Source organism: Pungitius pungitius, chromosome 15 (genome assembly GCF_949316345.1).
Source record: "Pungitius pungitius chromosome 15, fPunPun2.1, whole genome shotgun sequence".
NCBI classification, from domain to species: Eukaryota; Metazoa; Chordata; class Actinopteri; order Perciformes; family Gasterosteidae; genus Pungitius; species Pungitius pungitius.
Genome location: NC_084914.1, coordinates 4059129 through 4077580, shown reverse-complemented (window position 1 = coordinate 4077580; position 18452 = coordinate 4059129). Strand labels below are relative to the sequence as shown.

Here is an 18452-nt window from a genome sequence, read left to right as displayed (position 1 = left end):
AAGAGGAGTATGGTTTTAACAGAGAGGGAGAAAGACAAAAACAGAGAAGGGAGGGTGGGGGGGGGGATGGGGGGATGGGGGGAGGGGGGGGGAGGGGGGGGTTGTCTTGGCTAGAACCAGATTCAATAGGGAGAATGTCTGAACGTTGAAGAGGAAGTGGGTTTAACATTTGCAGAATGCCGGGTGCATTATTGGAATTGAAACGGAGGTGCTGCGAGCTTTGGGTCACAGGGGTCGGACTGTTTGCTGCCTTCACACGGAGGACTGATGCACTTTCCGTGTGGGAGAATTCTCTGATTAATGATTCGTGTTGTTTGATTATTTCGGGGGCCATCCTGTTGGGCCTCTCGTATATCTCTCACAGCTGGAGAGTAACAGGAGCGCAGCTGTGTTTAAGTCCCTCCAGATGAATCAGCCTTGTGCCCAGTAATTCATTCTCCTAACGTTTATGGGTTATTTATCTTTTCGGGTTATGGATATCACAGTTGGGTAATAAATGCATCATTGACGAGTGAGGCATATGCGGAGGGTTGATTATACACAGCAGTAGCTCAAATGATAACCAGCATGCATTCAAGAGAAGCTTTCATTGTAACTCAGTTACCACATTTTAAATGAATATTGTTTTCTAAATGAATGCGAACCTGTTTCGTCCTTTTTTTTCCCAGGTTTCAGTCTCTGAGATATCTGCCTCTGCCCCAATAGATGAATGGAATCTGAAAAATCTAAAATATTTACAAAACATAGACATATCATCATAAAATCCCACATTGTGCGGACACATAACAACATGAGCGAGTATTTGAGGTTTTAGAGTTTTGGGTGACCTGTGATTATTACAGCATTCATCTCTTTTTAGCACTGTTGTTTCTCTTTAACCCCCCGATGGAAATGTACGACTCGTTAGAGGCCGTTAAAGGCTGCACTTTGCCGTAAACTGTTGCAGAGAAGGTTTATCACAGCTTGCCTGACTGAAAACAGCTGGAAATCCAGTGAAAGCCAACAAAAAGACAAACTTTTTGAGCTGTAAAAATATGTGCAGTGAAATACGACAATACGATTAAATCAGACAAAATAGTCAACTGAAACTACAAATAGAAGCTTTTGCAGCTTTGAAAAGGGGGGGGGGCGTTTTTAATGTGCCGGTGCGGTGTGACTGGTTTCTTTGGAACTACTTCTTTGGAAACTGTTGAGCTGTTGATATCCTTTATTTAGGTATATACTGTATGTCTTGAGGTCTAAAAGAAAGCATGCCGAGGTGTGAGTATACATTCTGTATTCCTGTGTTTGTGCACAACCTAAATCCACGGTTTCCTCGCGCTGAGGAGGAGCGTAAACATTATGACGGGCCCGGACACTGGTAAACATTCGCCCCTTTTGCTCTTTATTTGGTCACTTTGCTCAGTTTTAAAGCAGACCTTTTGCAAAAGTCCGATTTAGAGGACAATCAGCTACCATCTGGTCCAGCGTTGCAGGGTAGCCGTCTGGAAGTGACCCTGTGCAAAGATCAACTTCCTGTGATGTCAAAGGGACTTGTGTTGCTGTATCCACTGGGGAGGCGATAAGGAGGGAAAGTGTGTGTGTGTGTGTGTGTGTGTATTGGGGGGAGTGCGGATCCTCTAGTTGTTACTGGCCCCACGATCTTTTCTCTAAGGGATTGATGCATCTCCCACGCAAAGGAAGATTGTGTTTCCCCCCTCTACTGAGAGCAGGATATCAGGAATTTTTTTGATGTCAAACTACAAAGTATCTACGTGAAGACTCAGCACACACCCTTAAAGAATGCAAATATAACAACTGGTTTTATGACATTGGACTCGTCATCTCCTCTTGAATCTAAGCCATAAAAAAATCTAGCGGAGGATGTACGAGCTGAGTGTAAAGAACGAATCAGGGGGGGAAAGTACTTTTTAAAAAAAAATGTATACCTATCATTCACTGATTGGAGGGCTGTGAGAAAATCTGAGCTCTTAAAATATGAGTCAACCAAGCAGGCCAAAAAAAGCAGAGCGTGTGTCTTTTTTTCCACATCTTAATCATCATCCTCTTACGATACGTGTAAAGACGTATGAGGGGGGGGGGGTTAACCATAATTTACCCCTTAATAAGGAGAATTAATGTTAGACATCGTTATGTGTTATCGGCAGGGGGGGGGGGGCTGCAGATTGAATTACATACGCTGCTTTGCCGTGAGGCTGTTGACTCGGAGAGAGAGAGAGAGAGAGAGAGAGAGAGAGAGAGAAAGGAACGAGTCACGTCGGTTGGCATTGTTCCTTCCCTTTAATTGCGCGTAAGTTTTTCCGATAACTCTGTTTCCGGACTCTGGACGCGGCGTAATCGAGTTGCAGGTAGTGAACGAGGGGAAGGCAGCGCGGCGGGGGCCGTCTCTGCTGTCTGCCCTGAGCGGCGTGAGGCGCGCTGATTCGGATGTAGAAGTAGATGGCTCAGCGCGCCACAGGAAAGGGCCTCGGAATGTGAGTTTATGTCGGGCTGTTTTTCCTTCTGGTTGCTTTTTTGGGTATTTCACATGACCATGTTCGGCTGATGTGTCTCAAATATTTACAGTATCCTTTGTTTCAGCTCCAGAGCAGAAAGCAGCGGTTTACTCTTGAAGTTCGCCGAACGCCGCTAACACAACGAAGGAAATGGACACAAAAAAACACAAAAAAACACAAACACCTGTAGCACTCACGCAGTCCAGTCGGGCGCTCCGGCTTTCGGAAAGCTTTTAAAGGGAGAAATTGGACATATTTGGATGCCACTCTTCCTGTCTGTTAGATATAGTGCCGCAAACAGCCTGGGTGACTGGATACAGATGGCTCACCCTGTTTACCATGCACAACAAAACATTCTTTTTGGATGATACACCAGACGGATGCAGGCTGGCCGTTGCCCCTTACTTAGCGTCTCCATGCTAAGCTAATCAAACCCGCCTGCTTTCTACGGCGATGTATCGTGTCCCTTTCTCAATGATCACACACGATGGTTCTATTTTCCTGGAGTCTTGCAGATCCAATAGCCTCAAGAAGCAAATATCTACCCACACCACACACGCACACCCATGACTTCCAACGCTAGTCCCCGAGTAAACATCCAACGAGTGATATGCCACCGCACATTTCAACGAGCTTACATGACTAAGGATCGGGTTTATGGACTCTTTTGTCTGGTTCTTACTGGCTGCTGATCGGCGCCGGCCAGGGAACATGACGCACACGCTCACACACACACACACACACACGCTCGCACACACCCTTACTGTACCGAAGCCGAGATATACCAGACCTGCAACTCCTTCCTCCTGGACAGTTTGTGACGACAGTACAGCTGCAGGAAGTGAAGCAATCTCTAATTGGTCTTTGTCACAGTGTCTTGTTACGTCACCCGCAGGCCTCACCCTCTCATGAAAGCAGATTGCACACAGTGAGCTGTGTTTTTTTAAATTTTTTTATTTGAATTTTGTGAGTCAGAATTGAATCAGCTGTACAGGAAGAACAGAGTCCCCAAATGTCCCATCTGCATAATCTTTCACGCACGAGCTGTAGCGTGTCTCTACTCGCAAGTTGTGCAACCTTTTTATGACGCATCCAACTCAGATACTGCACACGGCAGGGAATGCACACAAGGGCTGCGTTGATGCAAGAACATGCAACGTCTAGGTAGGCCATCTTTTTGTTGCGACCATGTAATTGGAGCCTGACCTTGGTTCAGCCTTTATGAGGAAGTCCGTTTATGGGTGCGTAATATCAGGTCGTATACCACCTGCAGCCCCGAGTTGCATATCAATAACTGGACGTGGGAGAATGTTTACTGTGGCTGGTCCACTTTTCTTTCCTTTCCTTGTGTGAACCTCCGGTGGAGGAAGTCCGTTGAACCTTAAGTCGCCTGCGTCATACATTTTTTACTGCTCGTTATCGATGTAACCTAAAAAAAAATAAAAAAAACTCATTCAGACAGGAAGCAGACTTTGGGATGTCCACGGATTTACTGGCCAATCCAATGAAACCTATGAGCAGGCTGTCAAATCAGGTCGATTAATATTCACCGTTGCACCCTCATGGCAGCCTGTTTTGTTAATTACAGTTTGTTGTTCCCGTCTTCGTAATAATTTGGGGCCTAATTACCTCTCAAATGGCTCCTCTAATTATAACGGTCAGCTTGCCTTTGCCAGTCTGCCTGTGTTGCCACGGCGTTTCCGGGCTGCTGGACTGCAAGGTTCATGTCAGTGGGGAGGCCTCGGGGTACAAACTAATGAGGGGGGGGGGGGGGGGGGGCAGCTGTTTGTGCCTAATTCTCACTGATTGGATGCACCTTCTATGTTGATTCGCGTAAATTGAGCAAAATGCTCAGTGGAAGCGAAAAAAGTACAATTTTAGGCTTCAAACGGGGCCGAAAGACAATGTTTTTTTTCTCCTTCTTCAATTTGGCAACTCACACAACGCAGCAGCGCATTTAAGTTGAGCTGCAATCTGAGGTGTGTTTCACAATTTTGGGCACATGTTTTGCCTTTCTTTGCGTTCAGACACGTTGTGGAATGTGACCCAAGACACAATGCAGTGACACCATCATTTCTAATGAACGGGAAGGTGCATCTTTTTATTTCCTCAACCCTATTGCTGAAGATGAGCCATGAATAAAGACTGTTAGTCACTATTAGTATAATTATTTTTTTGTGTGTGTGTGTATCTGTATAAGAGGGGTGACACAGTGTTAAACACAGCTGACTGTTTCTTAAGTGCCAGTCAGAACCTGTCCGACCAGCTCAAAGGACTCCTGAACACTCTGTCTCCCTTTTAAAAAACTCCATTCCAGAGAAAGCCTCTCCTGCACTTATCAGCATTACCGCCTTCCTTATCCAAACACTTTATTGCATAAGGTCAGGCACGCTGCACTATCGCCACACAATTGTAAACCTGTGAGTCTTTCTATCCACGCTTTTGTTGTTAATGGCATTTAAAATAATACGATGCGGGCTCCATACAAAGCGGAGGAGGTCTTCTTAAGTCACGTCGGGAACTCGCCCCGACATCAGACGTGCCTTGAACCCGGCTGAAGTTATCGGGACCATTATCTGTGGATTCAGTAAGCCTCAGTTCTGCCAGGAAACATACTCACAAAAGCTTATGGAATCTGTGACAGACCAAATCCCTTTTTTTTTTTTTTACTGAAATCACACAATGGGCCTGTAGATTGTGGTGCACTGGTTGTTTTTTTCACCAGCCAGGACAGGAGTGGAAAGATTCGGGCCTGTGCCAGCATAAATACAGCCTGCTTATTTTGACTCACTCTGTTGCTGAGATTTGATTCCTATTGTTATTTTGCCCTAAAAAGTTGGCCAAAGTTCTGACTGTGCAGAGCGAATTTCAAAACAAGAGTCTGCCGTGGTCACGCATTGAGACGGGCTTTTACATTTGACTCCTGTCCTTCTCCTGCAGTTTGCCAAGGCATCACCAACCGCTTGAACCTTCTTGGCTCTGAAGATGACCACTACCTGAACATGGTGAAGACCTACAGCAACTGCACCGTGGTCCTGGAAAACCTGGAGGTGACCTACATGGCGGACCACCGAGACCTCTCCTTCCTCTCGGTAAGGACCACTCGTTATGGAGGTGGAGGCTTAACGTATTGCAATCTCTATATGGTCATTTCTTATCTCAGTGATTGTGTATCACAATACAACGTGTCTTCTTGGAATGCTGTAAATGTTTAATGTCTAAATGGAGGCGTAAAGACAAAACTGAAATCTTGAAACAATATTCATATTCTCGAAATATTTCATGTGAGAATTTCTGAGAAATTTGAGTTAGTGCATGTTTGTTATCACCAGTTGAGATGATACAATACATTATTTTTGTTGCGATTTTTTCTTTCTTTCTTTCGTTCACAGTCTATCGAAGAAGTGGGCGGCTATGTGCTGATCGCCCTCAACACGGCATCCAGGATTCCGCTGCAAAACCTGCGCATCATTCGAGGTCACACGCTCTACGAGGGGATGTTTGCCCTCGCCGTGCTGACCAACTATGACAAACCTACCGGTCAGATGACCAGCGAGCTCCTCCTGACCAGCCTGACGGGTCAGTCCCCTTTTCCACACGTCGTCCCTGTGGCGTGCTGCTATAAAGCTGTGAAACAACCCCCCCCGAGCTGTAAAACGAATTGCCGTTGTTTTATCAAATTCACCTGACGGTTATTCTATGCAGAAATTCTTAAAGGAGGTGTAAAGTTTGGGACCAAACAGCCGTGTAATGTGGAAACGATAAACTGGAATGACATCGTCAACGTCGAAAGCAAACCCAGCATGGTGCTCCCTTTGGCCATCAGCCATCCGCGGTGTAAGTCGATCATCACGGCGTCGCAGCAGAAGCAGAATTTCATCATTTGATGTTTAAGAGTTTAAAGCCGGTGGACATTCCCCCCCCCCCCCCCCTCCTTCTCTTTTTCTTGCGGTCTGAATTTTGCAGGTGGGAAATGTGACCCAAGCTGCTTCAATGGTTCATGTTGGGCACCCGGTCCTCAAAACTGTCAGATCTGTGAGTTCTTCTTCTGTTGTTTAACATTAACACGGGGGGGGGAAAGAAATCTGTAATATTTCTAAACCAATATTCTACAGATAATGTGCAGAATATTCATTGTTTTTTGCAATCATCGTGCAAAATGAACCACCTTCATATTCCTAACAAACAATGAATAGAAAACAAAATACTACGAGGTCATTCCACCGACTTTCTGCTTCTCTTTTTCTTTTTAGTAACAAAGCTGAACTGTGCACAGCAGTGCTCCAAGCGCTGCAAAGGGCCTTCGCCCAACGACTGCTGCAATGAACACTGCGCTGCAGGCTGCACGGGGCCGCGGGCCACCGACTGCCTGGTGAGAGAAAGACACCTGTCCGTCACACAAGGGACAATTAAATCATTGCATTTAATCTTGATCGGAAGAAATCAAAGCTGTCACCCAGCAGCACACCAGTTTTCACGATGAGAAGTATTGTCACTGGTTTCATTTGGCAGTGCCTCGAGTAACGGCGTCTGCTCCCCCCCCCCCCCCCCCCCCCCGTGCAGCCCTGGGGATTAAGCCATGACTGTAGAGGAATGCAGTGTTATCATAAGAGCGTGGCTCTGTTATGGTCCCAGTCGACTGGATAACCGTTGTTTGTGCTGCAGGCCTGCCGGGACTTCCAGGACAACGGGGTGTGCAAGGACTCCTGCCCGGGCCTCATGCGCTACGACCCCAACCTGCACCAGCTGGTGCCCAACCCCCATGGAAAGTACAACTTCGGGGCCACCTGCGTCAAGAGCTGCCCACGTAAGGATGGATGAACAGAAGTTATTTCTTCTCACATGTGTATTTTTACAGACCAGTTTCTCCTCCAATACGGCACATTTGGATCTGGAGGAAGTGAGCGTCAGGGTGGTGGATGGTTTCAAAAAAACACACAGCATTCAGCCAGGAGATATTGTTTTAGTGGGAGGATTTAAAGCTATTTTCTTCCCAGAAGAAAATATGACTTTTTTGGGGGGGGGGGGGGGGGGGGGGCAGTTCAGTTGCTTAACAAGTGCCCAGGTTGTCTTTCGCCGGTTACACATTCAGCGGTTAAAGTTTAATTTTAAACTGTAGAAAAACAGAGAGAAAATGATTGAGTTTCAGGGCGTGTTAATGCAACAACTGTTCCTCATCAGTTCAACTCACACAGTCTGTCCCAGTAAAACACACCCTGCACGCATACTGAAGGGACCGCATCGTGATTATATACACACACACGATGATATAACTCACACAGGTTATTAATACTTAATCAACTTTGTTTGATGTTATTCAAGCTGCAAGGCTGAGCGCAGGAGGCGAAAAACAAAGCTCCAGGTCCACTGTGACATCCATAAAGACAGACTTTGTAATTAGGATTTGGAAATGCAAGACAGTCTTTCTTCTCTGACATCATAACTTAAAACAATAACAATAAATGTGCCTTATTTGCAACCTTCGACAGGCCAACAAACCCTCCAGTGTTCGTTGGCTGCAATCCGGAGCTCCAATCCACCTGGGCCTTGCAACCAATTTGCCTCCTTTTTTTACTGATAGCATTCAGACCATTTGATAAGCAGTCAGTGCCTCCACACCAAACAAAGGATATGTTGTGTCCCAATCTCAGAATAACATCGCTTTAAACACCAAGACACACATTAAATTCAATCAACCATACACGGCCAGAAGATATCATACAACAAACAACAACTGCCATCAATAAACCCCTCTTAAAGATGGCTAATTTAGATGCAGATGTAAAAAAAAAATTATGACATCAAACCGTGTCTTTCTAAAGTAAAATAATTTAAAAAGCGTCTTTTTAACAGCTAAGCTTGGCCGTTAATATCGGTTTGGATGCCTTCCTGTCAGGCTTTTGACAGCAACACAGTACTGAAACTGCTCTTGTTCAGGTTATCAATGAGATCTACTTTAACAAAGACAATGGCAGAATTTCAGTGTTAGTATTACTGGATCCCAGCGCAGCATTTGACTCGGTCAACCGTGAAATATTACTGCATAGACTAATGAAATGGGTTGGGAAAAAGGCTGATAATACTTTGATTTAATTTGTAGTTAATGTGTGTTCCCCAAGGTTCAATACTGGGGCCCCTTCTGTTCAACATCGACAGATTATGGAGAACATCAAAGTGTGTTATTAAAGTTATGCAGATGACACACAAATCTACATAACTATATAACAAGTTATCCAATGCAAGGGTTGGGTAAATGCATTGAACAAATGCAGCAGGATGTGCACAGGATATTCTTTAACTAAATTAATAGATAAAATAGAAAAAATTATTGTTTTTGGTAGGATGAACGATTGAAAGTCAGCGGTTACCGATGTTGAAAAAACACAAACCAAGCCAGAAATCTATTATAAAATCAGCCTACTATCACCTAGATAATATATCAAGGATTAGAGGACTAATATCTCAACGAGATTTGGAAAAACGTTTTTTTAATCTCAAGTAGACTCGACTAATGCTGCGTTGGCTCTGTAAAAAGTCTACAGCTGATCCAGAACGCTGCGGCTCGAGTCCTCACTAGGACCACGGAGGTGGATCACATTACGCCAGTTCTCACTTCTTCACACGGGCTTTCAGTCAAACAAAGAATTGACTTTAAAATCCTGCAGCTGGTTTATAAAGCTCTGAATGGTTTAGGGCCAAAGTACATTTCTGATGTGCTGATACAAACCATTTAGTTTATTTTTTAAATCTCCTTGTTGTAAATAAAATGTTCTTTCAAATGTTGCACGTTAGATGATAACAAAGTAACGAATGTTGGAATCATTGCAGATAACTATGTGGTAACTGATCATGGAGCGTGTGTGCGGACATGCAGTGTTAACACGTTCGAGGTGGACGAGGGAGGAATCAGAAAGTGCGCCAAGTGTGACGGACTGTGCCCAAAAGGTAGGGGCTCAGGCCAATCACCCTGAATCACTTCGGACTCACACGTTGCAGTTTGAGGTGACGAGTACATTGTCGAAAGTACTGTTCTTTGTTACTTTTAAATATGGAAATATGATTATTCCTTGATGAGAACCCTCTCTCGTCTGCATCAAATATGAAGCCAGCTGCTTACAGGAACAAATTTATGACATTATGACCTTTACTTGATACCCTTTTGCTAATAATTTACTTTTACTGTACACCACGTAGTGCTTTCGCTTGATTTACTGAGGTAATTTGGTAATTTGTTGACAGTGTGTAATGGACTTGGGGAAGGGAACCTGACAGGCGTCTTGTCTATCAATGCCACCAACATCGACACCTTTAAAAACTGCACAAAAATCAGTGGTACCATTGCTATCATCCACACATCGATTTACGGGTAAGTCGAGGAAATGGAAAGCATTTCACGCCTCTCGTAGATCACCGGGCACCTTAAACCACGGCACTAAACATGTACCCTCTTGTTATTTGTAGAGATCCGTTTACCAAAACACCAAAGATGGACCCTGCCCAGCTTGACGTGTTTAAGACAGTCAAGGAAATTACTGGTAAGGGTGCATCAGACATTAGTAATGCATGACACATCAAGTGGACATGAAAGAGTTTCGCAACTAACAACTTTGTTTGTTTGTTTGTTTGCTGTTTTCAGGACACCTGTTGATTCAAACGTGGCCTGAGAACATGAACTCCCTCAGTCCTTTTGAGAACCTGGAGATCGTTCGGGGACGGACTAAACGGTAGGATTCACAGCCTCTGGATCACAACCAATTTGTTTGCTTTTTCCCCCCCCAAGGCGCTCATCAAATCTTTGCTATTACTCTTTTTCTCCCTGCTGTCCACACCGCGTTGTCTCTGGTAGGGGGAGCCGCAGTGTTATCTTGGCCAACCTCAATATCAGCTACTTGGGCCTTCGCTCCATGAAAGAAATCAGCGACGGAGACGTCGTCATCATCAGGAACGCCAACCTGTGCTACACAGACAAAAGCCACTGGGCGGGGCTATTCAAATCGAAAAGCCAAACTGCGACCCTGGAAGAGAATGCAGATGCCGCCACGTGTGGTAAATTCAAATTGGATCGCTGCTTTGTGATTTAGTTCTGATTGAATAATTGGATGATTACACGGGGGGGGATTCTTCGCTGAGGTAATACGTCCGTTTTTCAGCCACGAGGAACCACACCTGCGACAGGAAGTGCGCCACAGACCGCTGCTGGGGCCCCGGGCCGGACATGTGCTTTGCCTGCCGCGACCTCCGCCGCGGCCGGAGCTGCGTGGACTCCTGCAACGTCCTGGAGGGGTGAGGGAGGAATCCGCCTTTTGAATGCCTTTCGAAAGTTTTGAAATGCAGCGTTTTGAACACATTTAAGACCAAAAAAAAAACCCCCCGAATCTGCCTGAGCATCAGATCTATGAACTCTAGTTGACTCCTTCAAAGTACACTTTCAATACGACGAGCCTTCCCCACCGGACGTTGGACGCTGCGGATTTGTTGGTTCGATCAATTGAAAGACCAAAAAAAAAACAATTCCATGGTGTTTAGAAGTTAAGCCTCCAGCAGACAGGAGGCAAACATTTGGTGCTGAAATGGCACATTCACTCCCGTCTGTTTATCTTTGCAGATTTGTGTCACGCCTTGAATCGCAGCATGCTTACAATTAAACGTGTGCCCTCGAAAACGGGGATCAAGAATTTGGCTTCGCTTTCTAAAAGTTTGGAATGGTAGCGAGCCGGCGGCGACAGCACGTCAGCTTTGTTGATGTTGTTGTTGTTGTTTTTTCTGCAGAGAGCCTCGGGAGACTGTCGTGAATAAAACCTGCATGCAGTGTCACCCAGAGTGTCGACGCATGAACGGGACCGCAACCTGCAATGCACCGGTATGTGTGTTACCGCAATCCAACGTGACGCGAAAAATCACCGTTGGAAAAAGCTCTGCGGATAATTATTTATGAATCTGAAAATGTCGCCGGTTTGCGACTCGTGTTTGTCTGGGAATGAAAGCGACACCACCAGTGAAGCATGAAATCTGTGGGGCCCGTTTCTCCATCAACGTGAGCCTTGTTAGACCACAACGCAGTGCAGCCGCAAGGCATGTTGTGTCCGGGACGAGGGGTGTGGCTGTTTTGATATTATAGTTGGCCCACAGTCTGCTTTTAAAACGCCTATAATCTCGAACCGTGACCGAACATAACAAGTCCTCGCCCCTTTTTCGGGCGATTAAAAAGGCCGCAACTAGCTGGGAATGTACCAGGGGATATTATTATGACAAAAGAGGCAGACGGTGTCAATAAGTCACTCAGTCAACCGAGATGTGCCAGAACTAAAACACTGCCAAACATTTACGTCTCCATGAGGATGGATGGACTCGGCTCGCCTTAGTGCAGCGAAGCCAGAGCCGCTTACATAACATTCACTACGTCTCTTAAGAGAGCCGTTAAACCCACGGCGTTTCTTTTCTCTGTTCCTCCAGGGCTCTGGCAACTGCACAAAGTGCGCCAACCTCCAAGACGGCCTGTTCTGCGTGGCCCAATGCCCCCAGGGCGTGCCGGGGGAGGACGACGCGCTGGTGTGGAAATACGCCGATCAGATGAAAGTGTGCAGGCTGTGCCACAAAAACTGCACCCAAGGGTAAAATCATTGCTCGGGCTGACTCGACGCGTTTTCGAAAGCATTTCATCTGTGTTGCAGAAATCTCAGAGGCTTACGTGTGAAATAAGCGGTGCGGTTCCATCGCATTCTTTTTGTTTTTGGCTCCGTCACAGGTGCAGGGGGGCTGGTCTGGAAGGCTGCCAGACTAAAAGGTGAACAAATAGAGCAACGCAAATCACTGAAGGCTAAAGTACACACCGGCTTCGCCGAACTTCGACGTTCCATCGTCTCCGTCCGCCCTCGATTGTTGAATTCGTTGACGGCTCTGTTTTCCCTCCGCGTTCCTAAAAACGAGCTCCCGCATTGTCCTTCCAGCCCATCAGGCCTCTCGGTGATTTCGGCCGGCGTGGTCGGCGGGCTGCTGGCCGTCCTCGTCGCGGGCCTGTCCGTGTTTGTGTTGCTGCGGCGACGCCACATCAAGAGGAAGAGGACCACGCGCAGGCTTCTGCAGGAGAGGGAGGTAGGGGACGTCCAGATGTTGGCGTGCTGATGATCAGTCACACCGAGACAGGGAAAAATACGGCACTTTACAGCACTTTGTATACGGTACGATTTTCTTTGGATTATTGTGACTCCTGCAGTGCATTTTTTTTCACACTCGGCCCTTTCTTCTTCAGCTGGTTGAACCTCTGACCCCGAGCGGCGAGGCACCAAACCAGGCCCTGCTGCGGATTCTCAAGGAACCCGAGTTTAAGAAAATCAAAGTGCTGGGATCAGGAGCCTTCGGGACGGTTTACAAGGTACCGACATCGTTCATGTCTCCGTCTCAAAACAATTCAAAAAGCTTTATTGATGCTGGAGCTCGGCACCGAACCACGTGCCGAGCAGCACGCAGCCATTTTTCGCTGGCTGACATCTGTTGTCAATTTTTCAATGAAAAGACACTTTTCTTTTTTTTTAACTTGCCGCATGAGGGTCACTGTCAGTGGTGTGTGTACGACTGTTTCTATATATTTATAGATACACTGATCTCATTGTGGGGATTCAAGTGTTCACACAGTACACTGTGGGGACTGTCGCTCACGCCTTTATTTTAGGGTTGCTTTTAGGCTAAATGTTATCTCCAGAGAGAGAATGTAAGTCAATGCCATATTCTCACTAGGAACCCAAACAAGTGTGCATGTGTGCTTTTGAATTGATATCTTTGTGAGGACCAATTTCGGTATCAGACCTTGAGAGGTAGGACATTTTAAGATAGCCAGGACATTCTTTCAAAGGGCCAAAAGGCTACGGCTCAGTTAAGGGATTGTGTTTGGAAATTGGAGGGGTGAGTAAGGGGGGGGGGGGGGGGGGGGTGTTTAAGTGTTGTTACAAAGATAGTAGAGTACAAAGTGGTGCAACCCGTACACGTCGGCATTAGCAATTGAACTGCACATTTCCGTGTGCGTTCTTGTGTTAACTCGACCACTCGTGAGTCATTTAAATGAAGAACTTGTGTCCATGCAGGGCCTGTGGGTTCCAGAGGGAGAGGACGTGAAGATCCCCGTGGCCATCAAGGTTTTGAGAGAGGCCACGTCGCCGAAAGCAAACAAGGAGATCTTGGACGTAGGTCTAATGATTCACGAGAGGACTTTTTGAAGCTAACTGCATTACTGAATCAGACCGAGGGGGGAAAAAAAAGCCATTGTTGTTTTCCCCCCGTCTACTTCAGAAAAGTGTGTGCTACTGGTGGGAAATTACATACAAATGAGATTAAAAGTCAACTCAAAGCACAATAGTTGCTTCAGCCTGCGTCAAATCATCTGTAATGGAACCTGTAATTTATAGCACGTGCAGCGCTATTCAACACTAATGACTGCTTATTTTTTTTTTTCCCTGTAAAAGGGAATGGGGTCATGTTTCTGCTCCCTCTTCACGGAGCCCTGAGGAAACTGGGGGCTGCGTGTGAGCGCTACGGAAAGGAATGCGGCCCTCAGAGCCGCTCCGAGAAAGCAGCCCGCTCGAAAAATGCATTATTCAAACGGCCCGATTGTGCATCTTAGATCCTGTGTTTTCCGTGGGTGCGTCGCTCAGTCGCTGCACATCTGGAGCGAGTTGCGAGGCGCAGAGGTGTTGAGAGCTCAAAATTACAGAGCAGTGACGACGCTATGGTGGTCACGTCGAAACTATTTTGGCTACAATTCATGTTCTCACTACGGGAAATCTTCTAAATAAAGCTCAATGTGCCGTGATGATCGCACGGATCTCCTCGCGCTTTTTCTTTTTTTTTTTTCTTCTTAATTTCCAGTTTTCTGTTCAGATGATCCACACAAAATACGCTCGGCTGGCCATGACCGGTGCAAATATATTTTCACAAATGTCACATTTCTTAAGACATCCTTTCAACCCCTCTCTCCCTCTCCGCAGGAGGCTTACGTGATGGCCAGCGTCGATCACCCCCACGTGTGCCGCCTGCTCGGCATCTGCCTCACCTCCACCGTGCAGCTCATCACCCAGCTGATGCCCTACGGCTGCCTGCTGGACTACGTCAAGGAGAACAAGGACAACATCGGCTCCCAGTACCTGCTCAACTGGTGTGTGCAGATAGCCAAGGTAAGAGGGGGGGGGCCCTTGCAGGGCTCCACTCGCTCCAACCGCACAGTGTGTCCGGGCCAAATGTGGGCGTTTTCCCTCATAATGATGATTATATTTGCACCTGGTAGAAAGAACAGTGCATCCTGCCTTCATCTTTTAAAGATTTACTGCCGAGGCGACATGACTTATTGTATGACGGTGACGACATGTCTGATCAAGTAGACGTTGGGCCGTATCAGAGCGCCCCCCCCCCCCCCCCCGGTGCTTGTGTAACACACTTTTGTTCGTCGTTTTTGTTTGACAACAGGGTATGAACTACCTGGAGGAGCGCCACTTGGTGCACCGGGACCTGGCAGCGAGAAACGTCCTGGTGAAGACTCCTCAACACGTCAAGATCACCGACTTCGGTCTGGCCAAACTCCTCAACGCGGATGAGAAGGAGTACCACGCGGATGGTGGAAAGGTCGGATTATTAAAATGATAAAATGAGGTTTGAAACTAAGGGGGAAAAGTTTTTTTTTTTTTTTTTGCCCCTTTTTGTCTTATCGTCATCATTTGTCCGCCTGGTTGCAAATGTGGTCTTTGTTAGACAAACGACTTCCTGTGTAGATGAACGATACATGATCTAGTTTTGCTCTAGAGTGTGTCTTATGTAAGTCAGTATTAATAGATCTGTCAGAAGAAAGAAAGAAAAATAACAAATCAGATAAGTTCACTCTCGCAATAGGGTTTCTTTGAGAAACTGAAAGCCCCATTTCACTCACAGAAGAATGTGCATTGCAGTGCAACACTTCTTCTGCAGCGCCCACAATTGTGCCATAGTTTTCCCATGATATGACAATGATGTTGATTTCAAATTATGGCATAGTTTTCAACACAGGGCAAAGACATCATGTTATCAGTTTGAGTGTTTATTTACAGGTATAGTTACTCCATCTTTGGCTATAATTAAATTACCTACTTTCTGTACCGCAGGTGCCAATTAAATGGATGGCTCTGGAATCCATCCTGAACAGAACATACACGCACCAGAGTGACGTGTGGAGCTACGGTAAGTCCGGGGCTTTACGTCTCTTTACTCGCCACCTCCGAGTCCCGCCTGCGATGCAGAATGGGCCGGATCCTTGCGCAACTTCTCAAATGTTAAACAGCTGTTTCTGTACTACGTTTTCGTTTTTTCTTTCTGGCGCTCTCGCTGGAGAAACGTACTCCGTTGCCAAATAAAGTGTTTTTAAGCGATTTAAAGGAAAAGGGCCTCCGGTCCGGGAAAACGGCTCGAGGTCCGAGGGCCTTAGATCCACTTAGAAGGATGAACACATTAGAATTCTGTGGTCAAAGGTCACGGTGAACTCCCAAAACACATTTCTGGAAATAACTCAAGGATTCAGTAACGATTTCACGACACTGCGTGGTAGGAAAAAGGGATGAAGGGACGACAATCTGGACAGACTTCCATGCGAGGCGCAACTTGCAATGCGACCGAGTGGCGGTAATTCAATGTCGAATCTGCCCACGTGCGCGCAGACGCCTTCGCACACTGCACAGCTTTTATCGTGTGGGCCGGGCCCCAAATGTTCTCCCCCCCCCAAGGGTTCTCATCTCGCCTTTTTCCGCTCAATATGGCGAAAGCATCAGCAGACCCCTGGCAGACGTGACCGGCACATTGGTTTCCTCCCTTCTTCAGTTCCTCCCAACAGGGAGAGACGCATCCTGCCGACTCCCACTCCTGCAGGCAGGGGGCAATTTGTCTACATCGCTAGGGCTCTTGTTGCGTCCCGTCACTCTCATTTCTTCTCTATTGTTGGTGAGCGAAACAAGGTGAATGACGGCCCAACGGGTTCACTCGTGCCAACCGCCCTCCTTCATCTGCAGGCGTCACCGTTTGGGAGCTGATGACCTTCGGGACCAAACCGTACGACGGGATTCCGGCCAGTGAAATAGCCGCGGTCCTGGAGAAAGGGGAGAGATTGCCTCAACCACCAATCTGTACCATCGATGTCTACATGATCATGGTGAAATGTAAGCTCGGTGACCCCCCCCCCCCCCCCCGGTTGGAGGTTAAAGTCTTGTTTTATCTTCTCGTTCCGTGACGATATATCCGATGATGTGCCTGCGCAGGTTGGATGATTGACGCAGATAGCCGACCTCGTTTCCGGGAACTGATAGCGGAGTGTACAAAAATGGCTCGGGATCCCTCCCGATATCTGGTCATTCAGGTGTGATTTCTACCTCGCCTTTTTCTTTTTTTTTTTTTTTTAAAACTGTCCTGAAACGGTTGTTGATTCGAATGATGTAATCGGCTCACGCCTCTGGGCCCCCTCAGGGCGACGACCGCATGCACCTGCCGAGCCCTACAGACACCAAGCTGTTCCGCAGCCTGATCAGCGGGGACGGCATGGAGGACGCCGTGGACGCCGACGAGTACCTGGTGCCGCAGCGCGGCTTCTTCAGCAGCCGCAGCACCTCCCAAACCCCCCTGCTCCACTCCACGGTGAGGTCTTCCGGGTGCCTCTTTGTCTCAGGGGACGTCGTGGTACGGCGTCCTGTTTGGCTGGAGAAAAAACACTGGTCACTGCTGGGATTTTGAAAACATACTTCATGGGACAATCGTTTTCCACTTTGCGTTCAGGCCTTTTTGAACAGAAAATGAATGCTGTGCTGTGCCGAATCAAGGCAAGGACTCGAGCACTTAGCGGTGATTTAATTATTAAACCAAATGGCCTCTGAGTCACTCACAGGGAGGCTGATTACCGTCTATGTATGTAGACCTTCCACAAGGTGGTGGAGTTTTACTGAAGACTTCCTACATTGACCCCATATGATATTTTGAAGGACTGCCCATCTACAGTAAACATTCAAGTACACAAGAAACATTTAAATAAAAGAAAGCCATAGAGACAGAATGAACTTTAAAGCCTCCTCAAAATATACCAGCTGTTAATTCACATTCATTTGCTGTTGTATAAAGGTTTTCAAATGTGGGAAAAATCGGAATATTGTCACACTGTCAAATAACGCTGACGGTTAATCTGAGTCCAGATGACCGATCTGCGAGGAGAGTTAAACCAATCTAAGTGGCCGGTCGTACCTGAACCCCGGGGGCCGCCCTCATTCCGTCCTAACTGTCCCCGGTGGGACGATTTATCCGCTTCCTGACCCCCCCCCCGCCCCCACTCGTCCTCATCATCGTCCCCCCCCCCCTTGAAACGAGGAGAACTCTCCTCCTCCGGGCTCAGTGGAGGCCGAGCGTGGGTCTGGCCCTCGTACCTGGCCTCGATGGCCCGTATAAGCCTCAAAGTGTGATTACCTTTGCAGGCAACTGCTTTTAAATCGTTGGCTTGTAAAAAAAAAAGCTCAGGATAAGCCTGCTACTTTAATACCACTGTTGGGGCACGGCCCACCATGGGTCCAGAACTTTCTTTTACAGGTGGTCGCCTCTTTAATTTCCTTTTCGTGTTGAAAGTAATTGCTTTGCCACAGCTGTCACTGTTCTCTTTATTCGCTCGGTTTCCATGGTTTTAACACCGTTCACAGTCCTTTTGCTGGAGATCTTGACAGACGCCACAAAGCTTGTCAGATTGGCTGAATGAATATAAATCTGCTTGATTATTTCCGTCCTCGTCAGCTGGTGCTGAGATGACAGCCCGCGGGTTCCTCTGGTACCATGAAAACACATTATGTTGCTTTTTGTCCCCTGAGAAACCACAAAGAAAGAAAGATCGGAAGAAACCCACTTTAAGATTTAATACAAATAAACAAAATAAATTGTGCACCGCTTTTATTGTGCAGTGCACTAAAACTACCAGTTACA

The 18452-nt window shown here is 46.8% G+C and overlaps 1 protein-coding gene across 1 annotated transcript in view; it reads left to right on the top strand.

Moving 5' to 3' along the window:
• egfra (epidermal growth factor receptor a (erythroblastic leukemia viral (v-erb-b) oncogene homolog, avian)) overlaps nt 1-18452 on the top strand; it is a 30477-nt gene that overhangs the window by 10286 nt on the left and 1739 nt on the right. The window contains exons 2-25 of the mRNA XM_037457221.2: nt 5436-5587; nt 5888-6074; nt 6201-6332; nt 6462-6530; nt 6749-6867; nt 7161-7302; nt 9324-9440; nt 9735-9861; nt 9957-10030; nt 10132-10219; nt 10342-10541; nt 10646-10778; nt 11265-11355; nt 11949-12106; nt 12241-12279; nt 12443-12587; nt 12745-12867; nt 13574-13672; nt 14474-14659; nt 14949-15104; nt 15617-15692; nt 16514-16660; nt 16760-16857; nt 16965-17132. Of these exons, the coding sequence (XP_037313118.2) occupies nt 5436-5587; nt 5888-6074; nt 6201-6332; nt 6462-6530; nt 6749-6867; nt 7161-7302; nt 9324-9440; nt 9735-9861; nt 9957-10030; nt 10132-10219; nt 10342-10541; nt 10646-10778; nt 11265-11355; nt 11949-12106; nt 12241-12279; nt 12443-12587; nt 12745-12867; nt 13574-13672; nt 14474-14659; nt 14949-15104; nt 15617-15692; nt 16514-16660; nt 16760-16857; nt 16965-17132 (3026 nt within the window). The remainder of the gene's footprint in view (nt 1-5435; nt 5588-5887; nt 6075-6200; nt 6333-6461; nt 6531-6748; nt 6868-7160; nt 7303-9323; nt 9441-9734; nt 9862-9956; nt 10031-10131; nt 10220-10341; nt 10542-10645; nt 10779-11264; nt 11356-11948; nt 12107-12240; nt 12280-12442; nt 12588-12744; nt 12868-13573; nt 13673-14473; nt 14660-14948; nt 15105-15616; nt 15693-16513; nt 16661-16759; nt 16858-16964; nt 17133-18452) is intronic.